The 12,847-nt window shown below is 58.0% G+C and overlaps 3 protein-coding genes across 3 annotated transcripts; 2 read left to right on the forward strand and 1 right to left on the reverse strand.

The window, feature by feature from the left end:
• Nucleotides 1–268: 268 nt before the first annotated feature.
• Nucleotides 269–1,645, reverse strand: HRG_04572 (CDP-alcohol phosphatidyltransferase domain-containing protein; the record flags this gene model as incomplete). The annotated part of the gene is made up of 3 exons (XM_044863043.1): nt 269–1,059; nt 1,128–1,270; nt 1,338–1,645. The coding sequence occupies 3 exons, from the start codon at nt 1,643–1,645 to the stop codon at nt 269–271; spliced, it is 1,242 nt and encodes a 413-aa protein (XP_044721657.1).
• Nucleotides 1,646–3,649: 2,004 nt separating this feature from the next.
• HRG_04573 (RNA dependent RNA polymerase domain-containing protein) lies at nt 3,650–7,834 on the forward strand (the record flags this gene model as incomplete). The annotated part of the gene is made up of 4 exons (XM_044863044.1): nt 3,650–6,235; nt 6,281–6,719; nt 6,771–7,287; nt 7,336–7,834. The coding sequence occupies 4 exons, from the start codon at nt 3,650–3,652 to the stop codon at nt 7,832–7,834; spliced, it is 4,041 nt and encodes a 1,346-aa protein (XP_044721658.1).
• Nucleotides 7,835–8,357: 523 nt separating this feature from the next.
• On the forward strand, nt 8,358–9,000 carry HRG_04574 (CBP4 domain-containing protein; the record flags this gene model as incomplete). Its single annotated transcript, XM_044863045.1, has 3 exons — nt 8,358–8,410; nt 8,519–8,703; nt 8,870–9,000. The coding sequence occupies 3 exons, from the start codon at nt 8,358–8,360 to the stop codon at nt 8,998–9,000; spliced, it is 369 nt and encodes a 122-aa protein (XP_044721659.1).
• Nucleotides 9,001–12,847: the final 3,847 nt, after the last annotated feature.

The following is a 12,847-nucleotide window of genomic DNA, read 5'->3' on the forward strand; positions in this document are numbered from 1 at the left end:
ACCCTCCCCCTCTTTCTCCCTTTGACTTGGCCCACTCGGGGCGCGCTGTGCTGCGTCTCGAGGCACAAGTACCCTCGCCCTTCAACATGTAAAACCCGCACGCATTACTCCTCCCTAAAATACACCTCTTGGAAGTCTCGAGCGTTTTCTGCGTCGGCTCAATTCAAGCAACACACGCGTCGGCTCACATTCTCATGCCGACGCTCAGCATATAGTATACATACCCTGTCGTCCTTGTCGTCGTGGATTGTCTTTGGCGTGCCTGGTCTCAGAAGTTCTTGGTCTTGCCGCTGGAAAGATCACCTCCCTCGACATAAGGGTGCTTGATGGTCAGGCAGTAGATGTCAAGGTAGTCGCAAATGGTGACGATGACGTCGACGACGAAGCTGCCGTACACGCCCAGCGCGGCGCCCAGCATCATGAAGAGAAACGAGACCTGGTATACACCGTCGCCGAGTGCACTGGGCCAGCCGAAGCCAATCTGGCGCTGCAAAAAGGGGCCGAGCGAGTCGATGACGCCAAAGGCGAGGGGCAGTCCAATCACGTTCCAGTAGGGGAAGCGCATCTTGACGAGGTGGGCCGTGATCATCTGCCCGACGCTGTAGGCGTTGACAATACCGGCAAAGAAGATAAAGGGAACCAGGTGGTTGTGCAGAATATTGGGCTGCAGGGCGAGGTACGCGAGGATGAGGGTCCAAATGGCGAAGAAGGGTACAAGTCCGAGGAGAGCACCGCGAGTGCGATCGCCGCGGGCGCGGCGTGCGCGCGTCACGTTGAACGACGTCTCGACAGTGTTGATGACGATGACGATGGCGCCCTGGACCATGTACCACTCGGTGAAGGAGAGCCGGTAGAGCACGTCGGGGATGCCGATGGACTGCGGGATGCCGAGGGTTGCCAGCATGCTTCGCTGCCAGACGTGTGCACCGCCAAGGTAACCCGTCAGGGCGTAGACGCTAGCGAGGAGCAGGATGCCTTCGACGGGGCCGTTGACAATGCCGAGGGTGAGGGTCTTGGTGTGGTACTCGTCCCACGTCTGGACGTAGAAGGTAAAAAGGGCTGTGGAGGGAGGGATTGCGCTGTTAGTCTCCCAGTTCGGCCACGAGGGAGAATTGGAGGGAACGCACACGCGAAGAGAGTCGCAACCGTCTTCCAGCCCTGGCCGAGGTTTTGCGAGGCGGCAAAAAGGAGAACCTCGAGGCAGGTGTTGAGGGCGTCGACACCGTGATCGAACAGCTCGCCGAGGGGGCCAGATTGCCTGGTGCGCCGTCTGCGGACAAGAGAAACAAGGGATTAGCTTGAGGCGGTCAGAGGCAAGAAGGCGGATCAAAACTCACGCCTGGGTGCCGTCGACAGCATCAAACGTCTGGTAAAGGAAGAGACCGACAGCCCAGCTGTAGTAAACCCAGGGAGGACAGTCCTGGTCGAGGGTGGGGTTATACCAGAGCAGGGTAAGGACGTTGATGACGACAAACATGAAGCCGGTGAGGGTGATGAGGTTGGGCGCCATGCTCATGGGGAAGCATCTTATGACAAACTTTGTGTAAAAGGGCTTGAGGATGTACTTGGACACGAGCGAGCGGTCGACGGAAGAATACTTGTATTCCTTGAGCGCCGGGAGATGGCGCTGGCGGACGTAGACCATGATGACGGTGGATGCACTTCGTCGAGAAGCCTTTTCTTCCTCTCCTTCTTCGTCTTGCGGTGCTTGATATCCTTTTTTCGGAAGCGACCGGTTTTCTTTTCTTTTTTTCGCGTCCTCTCCCGGTCGTGACGCGGGCAGGGTGAGGCAGGGTCCGGTCGACGCGAATGACGATGGCTCGGAATCAGCGGCAGGGCGAGGGCGCAAAAGCTGCCGTGGACTCGAGACGGAGGCGGAAACGAGGATGCGTGAGTCGAGCAAGGCAGCAAAGCCGGACGCGTACGGGGTAGACGGGGTGGCAGAGCCCGGATCGAGGGCAGGACGAGGGAAGGGGTCGCGTGCCTCGGCCGAGTGACTGGAGCTTCGGTGGCCTTTTGGAGCAGGATCATGGGTGGTAGATTAAAATTTGCCCCGTAGGCTGAGGTCATTGGGCGCCCCTCTTTTTCTCCTGTTGACGCGACTAATTAGCGCTAGTCTATTCTCGGGGCGGATCCATCCCTGGCAAGCTGGCTTGCTGGCATGCAGCGCGACAATGGAGTGAGCAAATCGGGCATCTTGTTGAGATTTCCCAGTTGATCCATCGTCCGGAAAAGGTTGCTGCCATCTAATTATTTAATTCAGTATCTGGTTGGGCTCTGACGTCTTTGGATTTGTGATAACTTACATACTGTACCTTAAAGTAGTACCTACGCACACCTGGACAAAAGATACTTTATACTTGTACGGATATACCACCGCCAAGAACTATCCTACACAGTGCAGGGCAGAATGCACTACACAGTAAGACGACGATGGCGCTCTCTCCTGCTGTCTGCTTCTGTCCCTATGCTTGGGTATTGCTGCATGCACGATAGATGCCCAACGGGTACTGCACTAACAATACCTAATGCCACTCATCCACTCCCGTCCAAAATGGCCAGGGGTGCGGCGTGCGTAGCCAACGGCAAGGGACGGGCACTGAACGGACACTGTACTGCACTGTCCTCGTTCATGCCTGAATAAGCTGTGTCCATCATCAGAGGTATTTTGATGTCGAGCTATGTGCAGCCTACGGCAAACGTGACGGTTCTCGTTTACACGCGCCTTTGTGGCCTTTGTGTGTGGGTGCCGTCACGTACATGGCGAGAGAGAGACTGCTGCGTCCCGTCACAAGCAGCGCCGAAGTGCTCGTCGCCACGCCAACAAGCAAAAGAGTTGGACAATGCAGCCCAAAGACAAAGCGTGGGCCGTGAGACGCGGGCTCGCGGACAAGACGGAGTCGAGACTGACGGACAGGTGCACGCGTCGCGCCTGCTTCCGTCCCATCACCGACTGCCTTCCCGACTGCTTTCCCGGCTCTCCTCTCCTTTTGCCTCGTCAACCCCGGCTCACCGCCTTGGCAGTGCTTGCTTGCTACCTACCTTACCTGGCGCACCCATTTTGCCATTAGCGCAACACCTTTTCACCATCGTCGAGAGCTCGCCTCGGAACCTTTTGCCTCCGCGCGACGCTGCACGCCAGCTGCCCGCCAACTGCACTGCACACCTTGACTGCTGGTCGGTGCTGCACTTGATCTCGCCTTTTTGTTTCTCCCCCTTTCTACTTTTTTCCTATCCAATTCTTTGCTCGCTCCTGGTCACCATCAAGGCCAAAGTCAAATCATGCCGCCTGCTTAGCCGTGCTGAACTCATCTTCGCCATCCGTCGCTTCCGCTTTGCCTCGCACCGCAAACTACCAGACGGCCGGGACGACCTGTCGCTAACCACGCCTGACACGTCTGGCCCCTCTTTATCAAGTGCGTTAACCTGCCATCGGCGCAGCGCCCTTGGATCACCAACCATGGACCGGGAGCGCTGACTTTAGAATCGCCATGAGCAGACGCCCCGCGCCAGCAACACGTCGTGCCATTTCTCTACCCTCTCACATTCGTCGCCTACCTCACCTCTCTCTCTCTTTGACCTCTCAAGCAACAAACAAAGGCAGGGGAGAAGACGACAAGACTGAGAGACCAAATACTCGGATGCCACCATGTCCAAGAAACAGTCCCCTCGCCCGCCCGGCACACCGCACCAGGTGAGGAGCCCGGCACAAGTCAAGCCGGCCTCTTCCCAGGACGGCAGCCCAGCGCCCGCGGTTCCGCCCAGGCCCAAAAGCACTCCTGCCAGACCCGAAAGCTCGCCTGCCCGGTCGAACCAGTCCCCTGCCCGGCCGAATCACACTCTCGCCAAACGGCACACGATGCCAGCAAAGTCACCGCAGTCGCTTCGCGTTCGCTGGCGGACGTGGTCCGAGTTGACGGTCAAGCTCGATGGCCTGCCCCTCGGCGTAACTTCAGAGCATTTATGGGCCATGTTCTCGTCGTACGGCAACATTTCCTGGATGGAAATCTCTGCCCAAGACCAAGGGCGAGGTCCCGTGTCGGCCAAGATTCGCTTTGAACCCCCACCAAAACTTGATTTCTGGTCTGCCGGTACGGTTCGCAGGGAGCACCCCAACAAACGCAATTTCCCTCGCGGACTCACAATCACTGTGGCACTCCTCTCCACTGCCGCATCTGCGCGGTGGCGCGTCAACAAAGACTCGCATCGACGCGAGTATCCTTGCAAAATGACGGAAAGCCTTCGACAGCTCGACTTTGGAGACATGGTTGGGCCGACGGCAATGACAATCATGAGGTCTATCACGGCGTCGTCTGCACCTAGAAGAATGAGATTGGAGCTTGACGTCAAGTACAAGCGCGTCACTGTCTACTTTTCTGTTCCCGCAAAGACGCCGTACTGGACCAACACGAGACAGTTTTGTGTCAAAATCGACATATCCACCATCAAAAACGTGTACCAGACCACCTCCGCCGACGAGAGTGTTGTCTGGGTGCTTCCCCTCTCGCGGCCCCCTCAATACTTTTGGAGGACCAACGACATCGACATCACCCTTGCGAACAATCCTCAGACCTGGAGCGACAGAGACACCTGGTTTCGGGCGACGGACATAGCCGAGGACCTGGAAATGCCAATGAACTATCCCGTCGCTATCCACAACATTGTCGACGATTCGGAGTACGTCGAGATTGGCCGTTGGACCACGTTCCGTCTTGTGCTCGCAGGCAACCCCAACCACGAGAACAAAGGCATCCAGCAGCTGCGCATGGCACTGGAAGATGTCAACGTGACAGTGGTGAACTGCGGCGACTTCCAGTTCCAGAGGGGCGGCAAAACCATGTGGGACTACTTGGACCATCCGCCTTCCATGGCCAAGGGTCAGGCCTCGGCCCTGCTACAAATGGCTGCGCCTTCCATCATACATTTGCCCTTCAACGTGCGATATCAACTCGAAGTTTGCGTCTCTCGGGGCATCCTCAACGAACACACCGTCACGGCCGAGTTTCTCCAAACGCTCGCTGCCCTTAAACCCTTTGACGCCACTCGCCGCCTCGAGTACCTAGCCGACCAAAACGAACCGCTCTTTGACCCGATGCAGCTCTTCACCAACTTGGATGCCGAGTCTTACGTGCCCAACACAAAGACCCCCTACTACTGCACCCTCGTACAAAAGGCCGTCGTCACGCCAACTACCGTACGCTTCAACTCGCCGACCGTTGAAACGTCCAACAGGGTCGTACGCAAGTACAGCCACATGCAGGATCGTTTCTTACGTGTTCAGTTTACCGAAGAGGTCGAACAGGCCCGGCTAGCTAGTAACAAGCTGCAGAATGACCAGGTCTGGAAACGCGTGCTTCGAGCCCTCTACAAAGGCATCCGCATCGGCGATCGCGTGTACGAGTTCCTCGGCTTTGGCAGCTCGCAGCTCCGGCAATGCGGCGCCTACTTCTTCTGCCCGACCGAGCACGTTTCGTGCGAGGATATCCGGCGTTGGATGGGGGACCTCAACCACATCAGGGTCGTCGCCAAATACGCGGCCCGACTGGGGCAATGCTTCTCGACGACGAGAGAGATTCGCAGCATCTGCCGGCCTACGATGCAGCGCATCCCCGACATTGAGAGAGACGGCTACTGCTTCACCGACGGTGTCGGCATCGTCTCCCAGTTCCTCGCCAGCTTCATCATTCAAGAGATGGATCTGGACGTGCTCGACGAGCCGACGGCGTTTCAGTTCCGCATGGGAGGATGCAAGGGTGTTTTGACTGTTTGGCCGCAGGCCAAGGGCATGGAGGTCCTCGTCCGGGAGTCGCAAGAAAAGTTCAAGGCCAAATCCAACGGCCTCGAGATTGTTCGGTGCGCAAGATTTTCGTCAGCCACACTCAACCGGCAAACAATCACCATCTTGGAGAGCCTTGGGGTGCCCACGAGCGCCTATTTGAATCTTTTGGAGAATCAAATCAGGGATTACCAGAGTGCAATGGAAGACAACTCTGTTGCCATCGCCCTGCTCACCAAATTTGTTGACGAGAACCGGTCGACGCTCATCTTGGCTGATCTGCTCAAGGCGGGCTTCAAGAGCGAGGACGTTCAAGAGCCCTTTACCATGAATCTTCTGAAGCTGTGGAGATCTTGGTCTTTGAAGCTCCTCAAGGAAAAGGCAAGAATACACGTTCCCAAGAGTGCCTTTGTGCTCGGTTGCGTCGACGAAAGTGGCACGCTCCGCGGCCATTCGAAAGCAACAGAGGGCTCGCCGGAAAAAGACGTCGAGATATTGCCCCAGATCTTCTTGCAGCTTACGGATCCGACGCGCTGCGACCAGACAATCATTGTCAAAGGCGTCTGCATCGTTGGCCGAAACCCTTCCCTGCACCCTGGCGACATTCGGGTGGTCCAGGCCGTCGAAAATCCCAGGCTCCGCCACTTGAAGGACGTGGTCGTGTTTTCCTCCAAGGGCGACCGGCCGGTTCCAAACATGCTGTCCGGGGGTGACTTGGACGGCGACGACTTCTTCGTCGTATGGGATCCCGCTCTGATACCCGGAGAATGGAACTTTCCGCCGATGGACTACTCCGGGCCCAAGCCGCGAAAGCTGTCAAGAGACGTGAACGTAGACGACATTCGGGACTTCTTCGTCAAGTACATGAAGTACAACGTCCTGCCCCTGATTGCGCATGCTCACCTTGCCCACGCGGATATGTCTGGGCCCAAGTCGCAGCAATGTAAGTGCAGCCCACCTGTTTCCCCCACTCTTCGTTCTGACTTGCGACTAGGCCTTCTTCTCGCCGATCTGCACTCCAAAGCCGTCGATTATCCAAAAACCGGCGAGCCAGCCGAGCTTGGCCCAAAGCTGCAGCCGAAGAAGTGGCCGCACTTTATGGAGAAGAGGAACTCGTACGTGTCCAAGAAGGCCCTAGGCGTCATCTTTGACAAGGTAGTCAAGCGGACGGTCGAGTTCCGGCCGGACTGGCAGACGGCGTTCGACCAGCGCATCATCACGCGATTCGAGCTCGACCAAGATACGCTGGACACGGCGAGGAGCATCAAGACACAATACGATATTTGCGTCCGTCGCGTCCTGGCTCAACACGACGTCGCGACCGAGTTTGAGCTGTACACGACATGGGCCATGTCCACGCCTGAGACGGAGAACCAGTACAAGCGACAGGAAAACCTCGGTCGCGAGTTCGATATTTTGAAGGCGCGATTTCGTGAGCAGTGCTACGAGGCGTCGGGGAGCGATCCAGATAAGCTCGAACAGTTTGTCGCGGCCATGTACGTGGTGACGGAGCAAGAAACGAAGCTCGCACTGGCCGAGCACCGTCGCGGGCAAACCAGCGAAACCGGAAATGCTGTGTCCGCGAAGCAACTGGAGGCGAAATCGATGCCTCTCATAAGCTTCCCGTGGATCTATCATGGGATCTTGGCCCAAATCGCGACGGGTATCAAGCACGAGCCGAAAAAGTCTCGTTTGGCGGCTGCCTGGCATAGCCAGTACAAATTCGCTCCCTTGACGGCTCGGCATTCGCCGGTCCTCGCTGCCGATGGTGAAGACACAAAGTCTGTCTCCCCAACTGCATCAGCAGTCGGTCTTGCAGGCTTGCGGGCTGCAGCAACGTCGGACTCTGAAGCGCCGGAGGAGCTTGGCAGCGGCATTGAGGGGAACGAACTTGCAAAGGAAAACGGTGAGGAGGCCGTGGAGCAGATTTCAGAGGAAAAGAGGAAAGACGATTGCGATCTCGAGGCGGTCGATGCAGGCGAGGAGCCCAAAGGCGAGAACGCCATGGATCGGCTGGCGTCTCTCATGGGATTCGACGAAGACGAAGGATTTGACTGAAGCATATGTGGGACACAATGTGCTACGGGCAAAAGCTGGCTCGTGGTGAGAGGTGAACATGGGAAATGATTGACGAGGCGTTTACAGGATGCTGGTTGGTACCCACGAGGCATCGGAAGGGCGGGCGAGCTCTGAGGCGTTCTGATGAGTAGCAGGCAGACCGGGGGGCCTTTAAGGCGGGATCCTGGCATGGGTGCTGACACTGTTGTTGTCTGCAGCCATGCACCTAGGCAGCAATGAACAGTGAAGTTCAATTGAAGTTGGGCGCGAGCTAATTAGTGAAGTGGTGGTCGGTACGGATTTACATGAGCGGGTGACACTCACCGCTTTCCTCAAGCGCTCAAGCGTCCTGCCATATGGTCCCACAGAGTCGCCACCATCCGATGACGCATCATTTTGCACCTCGAAGGGCGCTGCGTCGAGAGGAACAAGAAGCAAACCAGCCCAGGACGCGCCCGAGGACGCTGTAGCGACACAGGCGGCCACGTGAGGAGACTTGCCATTGCCCGTGACGGCCGCGACCATGGCTCCCAAGAAGGCGGTCAATTGGAGGCTATGGACCAAGGTGCTGATAGGGTAATGTTTGCCCCTCGACACATGCGGAGTGGCTGTCCTTTGACCTGGCTTGGGGAGGGCATGCCGAAGTCTTTTATGGCTGACGTTTTGACACTTGCGCGGACACAGCGGCGCCGTCGTCAGTGTGGGCGGACCGGCCTTTACGTACTACCTGACGCCGACAGAGGACGAGCTGCGGGCGAGATATAACCCGGACCTGCGCAAAAAGAGCCTCGAGAAGCGCGAGGAGCGGGAACAAGAGTTCGACGAGTTTGTCACGCGGTTGAAGGAATACTCCAAGTCGGACAAGCCAAGTTTGTCCCCCCCCCCCCAAACTTCCTCCTTCTCTAGTCACCAGCATGACCCATATCGCTTCGTACTCGAGGCACGAGAATGGAGGATCAAGATAAATTTAAAACAAGATGTATGAGATGATGGAGTGAGTGCCTGCTGACGAGCTTCCCTCGCGCGCGCACATAGTTTGGATCGTGGTCAAGGAGGAAGAGGAGCGGCGCAAGAAGACTGCTCTCGAGACGGGCAGGGCTCAACAGCGCGAGGCGGATGCGCGTCGCGAAGAGATGAGGCGCGAGGCAGGCCTCGGGGCCAAGTGAGCCAGGGTGGGCGGCGTACGGGGAACAGACGGTACGATGCGGTGCGGCGGTTCCAACGGGACGCATTGGGGGGGCGGAGGCGGCTACTTGCGGCATCTTGGGCCTTGACAGATGCAGATGGGAGGCTCAAGAGAGAATGCGATCTGGGGGGGGGGGGGTCGAAAGGGCCAGAACGGGAAACGTTGGGTCTAGGCAACGTGTGGCCATGGATGGCGACATGGATGTTTTGCAGCTATAACACACACACACATATATTTACACCTATCTGGGGCACTTTGGAACAGATCATCGAAGTGGCTGCTACGAAGTGAGGCAGCGGGTGTACACAAGTGGTGACGGGCTCGCCGGGCCGCTGGAGAGGAGGCAGATGGACGGACGTACGCGTGTGTTGTGTGATGGTGCTCGCCAAGAGGGCGCCGACGAACCATCTGGTGCGCTCGCGCTCTCGCTCTCGCCGGCCGGCACAAAGGAACCGAATGCTTGGCGGGCCGGAAATGGAGAGTCGTCGGGGAAAATCGGCTGGGTGTGGTGTGGTGTGGTGTTGGGAGCGATCGTGTGAACGCGAGAGTCGATGCATCCATCGCCACAGCCAGACCTGGGGTAATTCATTATCCGCCATTACAAGAAAGAAAAAGATGGGCAATGTCTCTGCTTGTTTCTTTTTCCGACTCCGAGTCCCCCAGGATGCAGCGCGGCCACCCCGGATTAGGTAGGTGTTTGCGCGCGAATCACCGCCATCTTGTGCGAGGCCAATTCTCGTCTCCTCTCTTGGGCCCTTGTCCACACATATACACACACACACACACACCCATACATACAGTACACACACACACATGCAGTACACAGACAAACACAGTGTACAGTACATGCTCCTGCCACGCGAGGGCGGGAGTTGTTGTTGGTTCGCGGGCGCGGGCGCGGGCGGTGCATCTAGACAGACGCCGTCCTTGCTTCATTGGGCCGCCGTTTGGGGGCTTGCGGCGGAATCAGTAGCTCGTCTGCACCATAGGCGCGCGTGACGCCTGCTGGGCGTCGTTGGCTGCGAGGGCCTTGTGCGTACATAGTGTTGCCGTTAGGAGGAGGTGAAGGACTCTGTCGGCTGGACCGGGGACTTGGGTCGTCTTCTTTGCCACCTCCCCAATCAAACCGGCCCTCTCACGGGACCGTTGATGAAGCGCGAGCATCGAGAGAAAGGCAAAAAGAACGGGCCTCGAATCTCGACGACACAAAGGGTCCCGCAGGGATGGATGCCGCCTGGAACTGCAGCCAGCCAATCCCACACTCGCCCCGTCATAAGTTCCCGCCCCCCCTTCCCCGTGGCTTACCGCTGGGGAGAGGGATTGGCATTTACACGTAACGGCTCGTCTTTTGCCTCTGGCGGGCGTCGCTCCTGCATGGTCCCTCGGCTCGTCGTGACGGAAGAGTCGGGCGGGTTCGTGATGGTGGGCGTTGAGGTGGGTGTTGAAGTGGGTGTTGAAGTGGGTGTTGAAGTGGGTGTTGAAGTGGGTGTTGAAGTGGGTGTTGAAGTGGGCGTGGAGGTGGGTGTTGAGGCGCAGGCCGGCACAGACTGGCCGATGTCGAATGTTAGCACTGGTGGGTTCGAGAGTCCGTCGCCTCGCCTCCACATTTCATCGGCCCGGGGACCGTCGTGCCGAGCGTCGTTTGTTCGTTTACCTGGTTCTCTGGGGGGCCGGCGGTGCCGAGCCCCAAGGCCCCGGGTAAAGTGCTACGTTGTAGAGTCCAAAACGTCCGTACAGTAGGCGGCGCAGTGCAATTCACGGGCGCAGCGAGACGGGGCCGTCCGAGATGCGTGCGATGCGGGCAGGCAAGCCAGGCAAGCAGGGCAAGCAGGGCAAGGGGGGGGGGGGTTTATCGGTATCTCTGCTAGAGGAGAAGGTAATAAAGGAGGCAGATAAGCATAATCTGCGCTGGCCCATGTGCGTCGTGTCGGACGGAGTATTTCATGATAGGTAGCCTGATTGATACACACTGCAGGCGACAGTTTGCACGTCACATGCCATGTCATGTCATGATGGGATGGCATAGCGCCATGTTGGACGGCAACAAAAGTTCGTCGCGGGTAATGACTTGTGAAGAATCCTCGGCACAGGATCCGAAGGAGCAACGAGGGAGAACAAGAGGCCAACCTTATCCCCAGCGGCGGCAACTCTCGTGCTCTGCCAAGGCTGCCCCAGACTGAATACAGAATGCGGGGGAAGCAGAAAAAGCATGACAGGGATGCTGGCAGTGTCTGTTTGTTTGACGATGAAGAAGGGCTGTTTGCTCATGGGGTGATTCGTTGTCATGCATGTCATGCGATGTGGATCCGTCCGAAGTCGTTGGGTCCATGAGGAAAAAGGGCAAAGACGTCGGGTGTGCACTCGGCCGAGACACGGTCCTCGGCGGGTCGACGAATAGTCGAAGAATAGTCGACGAATACCTCGACGAATAATGTAGATGGGTTGGGCCCGCTGAGCGAGACAGAGAGGGCACCTTTTTAGCACCTTTTCAGCAGGTGGGCTCTACCGCAGACAGCGGCTGTTCTTCATTGGCGCGGCGGGCGTTGGGTAAAGAGGGAGGGAGGGAGGGGCTCGAGAAGCGAAGAAGAAAGACAGATGGGCGAGTAGGAGACAAAAGGTCCTCCGAGATAAGGAAGGCGCTAATAAATCGGGGGTGCCGCACCGGGCTTTTTCTGGGGGCGCGGGGGAGGGGCGTCGCTGTGCCTGTTTCTGCTGGGCCCATGTACCGCCGCTGTACCGCCGCTGTACCGCCGCGATACCGCGGCATCTTGGGCAGCTGGAGGGCCAGGTGAGATATATCCTGTACCGCATCGGTTCCCAAGAGCCAGGCGACTACGTACCTACTAGTACCGTAGGTACCTGGGTGGTAGGTACAGAGTAATTGCACTATTGACACTTCTGTTGTTGGCTGCACGATGAAAGCGGCTCTCTCTCTCTCTCTCTCTCCCCCCCGTCAGCCGCTTCAGCGCGCGTGCCTTGCCGCGTCGGGCAGGTTCTCGAAATTCACCGAGCTGTTTGTTGGTCGATTACACTTTCTTCACGGCACGCGACAACCGTGGGGACGGCGCCGCCACCGACAAAAAGGCCCAGGAACGGAGCGGGGGGGCCTCCACTTGAGCCGCTTGCAGGCCAGCGGCACGAGCACGACGACATGCAATGATGCATGGCTGGTGCCCTCATCACCTGCCCACGGGCTTTTGCTGCTAGCGGACTCGCCATCAACGTGGTGGCGCCCCGACCGCCTGGGCGGCGCCTGGGCGGGCACCTACAACACCCGCCCGCCCGCTGTAACCCACGGGCGGCCCAGGTCCTGTAGTCTGTACGGTTGCGCGTTATGACCTACCATGAGGTACAGTACCTGCCTACTAGGTACAGTACCTAGGTAAACTGGTTTAAACACGGCGACGAGAGCCAAGGCCGTGGCGGCATCGCGGAATGCCATCTCGGAGCTCGGCCCTGGCTGTCGATTCTGTATGCCCTCGCATATGCGCATGTGTAGGGCTGTCGCACCGCGTGCCAAGCTGGCCCGTCTTCATCGGGCAGGTCGCGCGCCGCCGCCGCCACCCTCTCTTTTCTCTCTCTCGACAGACTAACGCAAGCTGTCGACTGTTTCGCCAGGCCCGCCTAGTGTAGTGTACGTACAGTACTGTCAGTCTCTATGTACCTCGTATCTGCCCAATCGCCGTCCGTGGCTTTGTGCCAAAAGGGCCAGTGTTTTCTGGCCTGGGGCTGCGAATCAGGCCTGCGAGTTTTCCCTGTCCGGTGTCAGGGCACCAGACCAGTCAGCCGGTACCTACAGATACAAGCACTTTTGTCATGGGGAACCT

Source organism: Hirsutella rhossiliensis, assembly GCF_020360975.1.
Source record: "Hirsutella rhossiliensis strain HR02 chromosome Unknown scaffold00004, whole genome shotgun sequence".
Classification (NCBI taxonomy): domain Eukaryota; kingdom Fungi; phylum Ascomycota; class Sordariomycetes; order Hypocreales; family Ophiocordycipitaceae; genus Hirsutella; species Hirsutella rhossiliensis.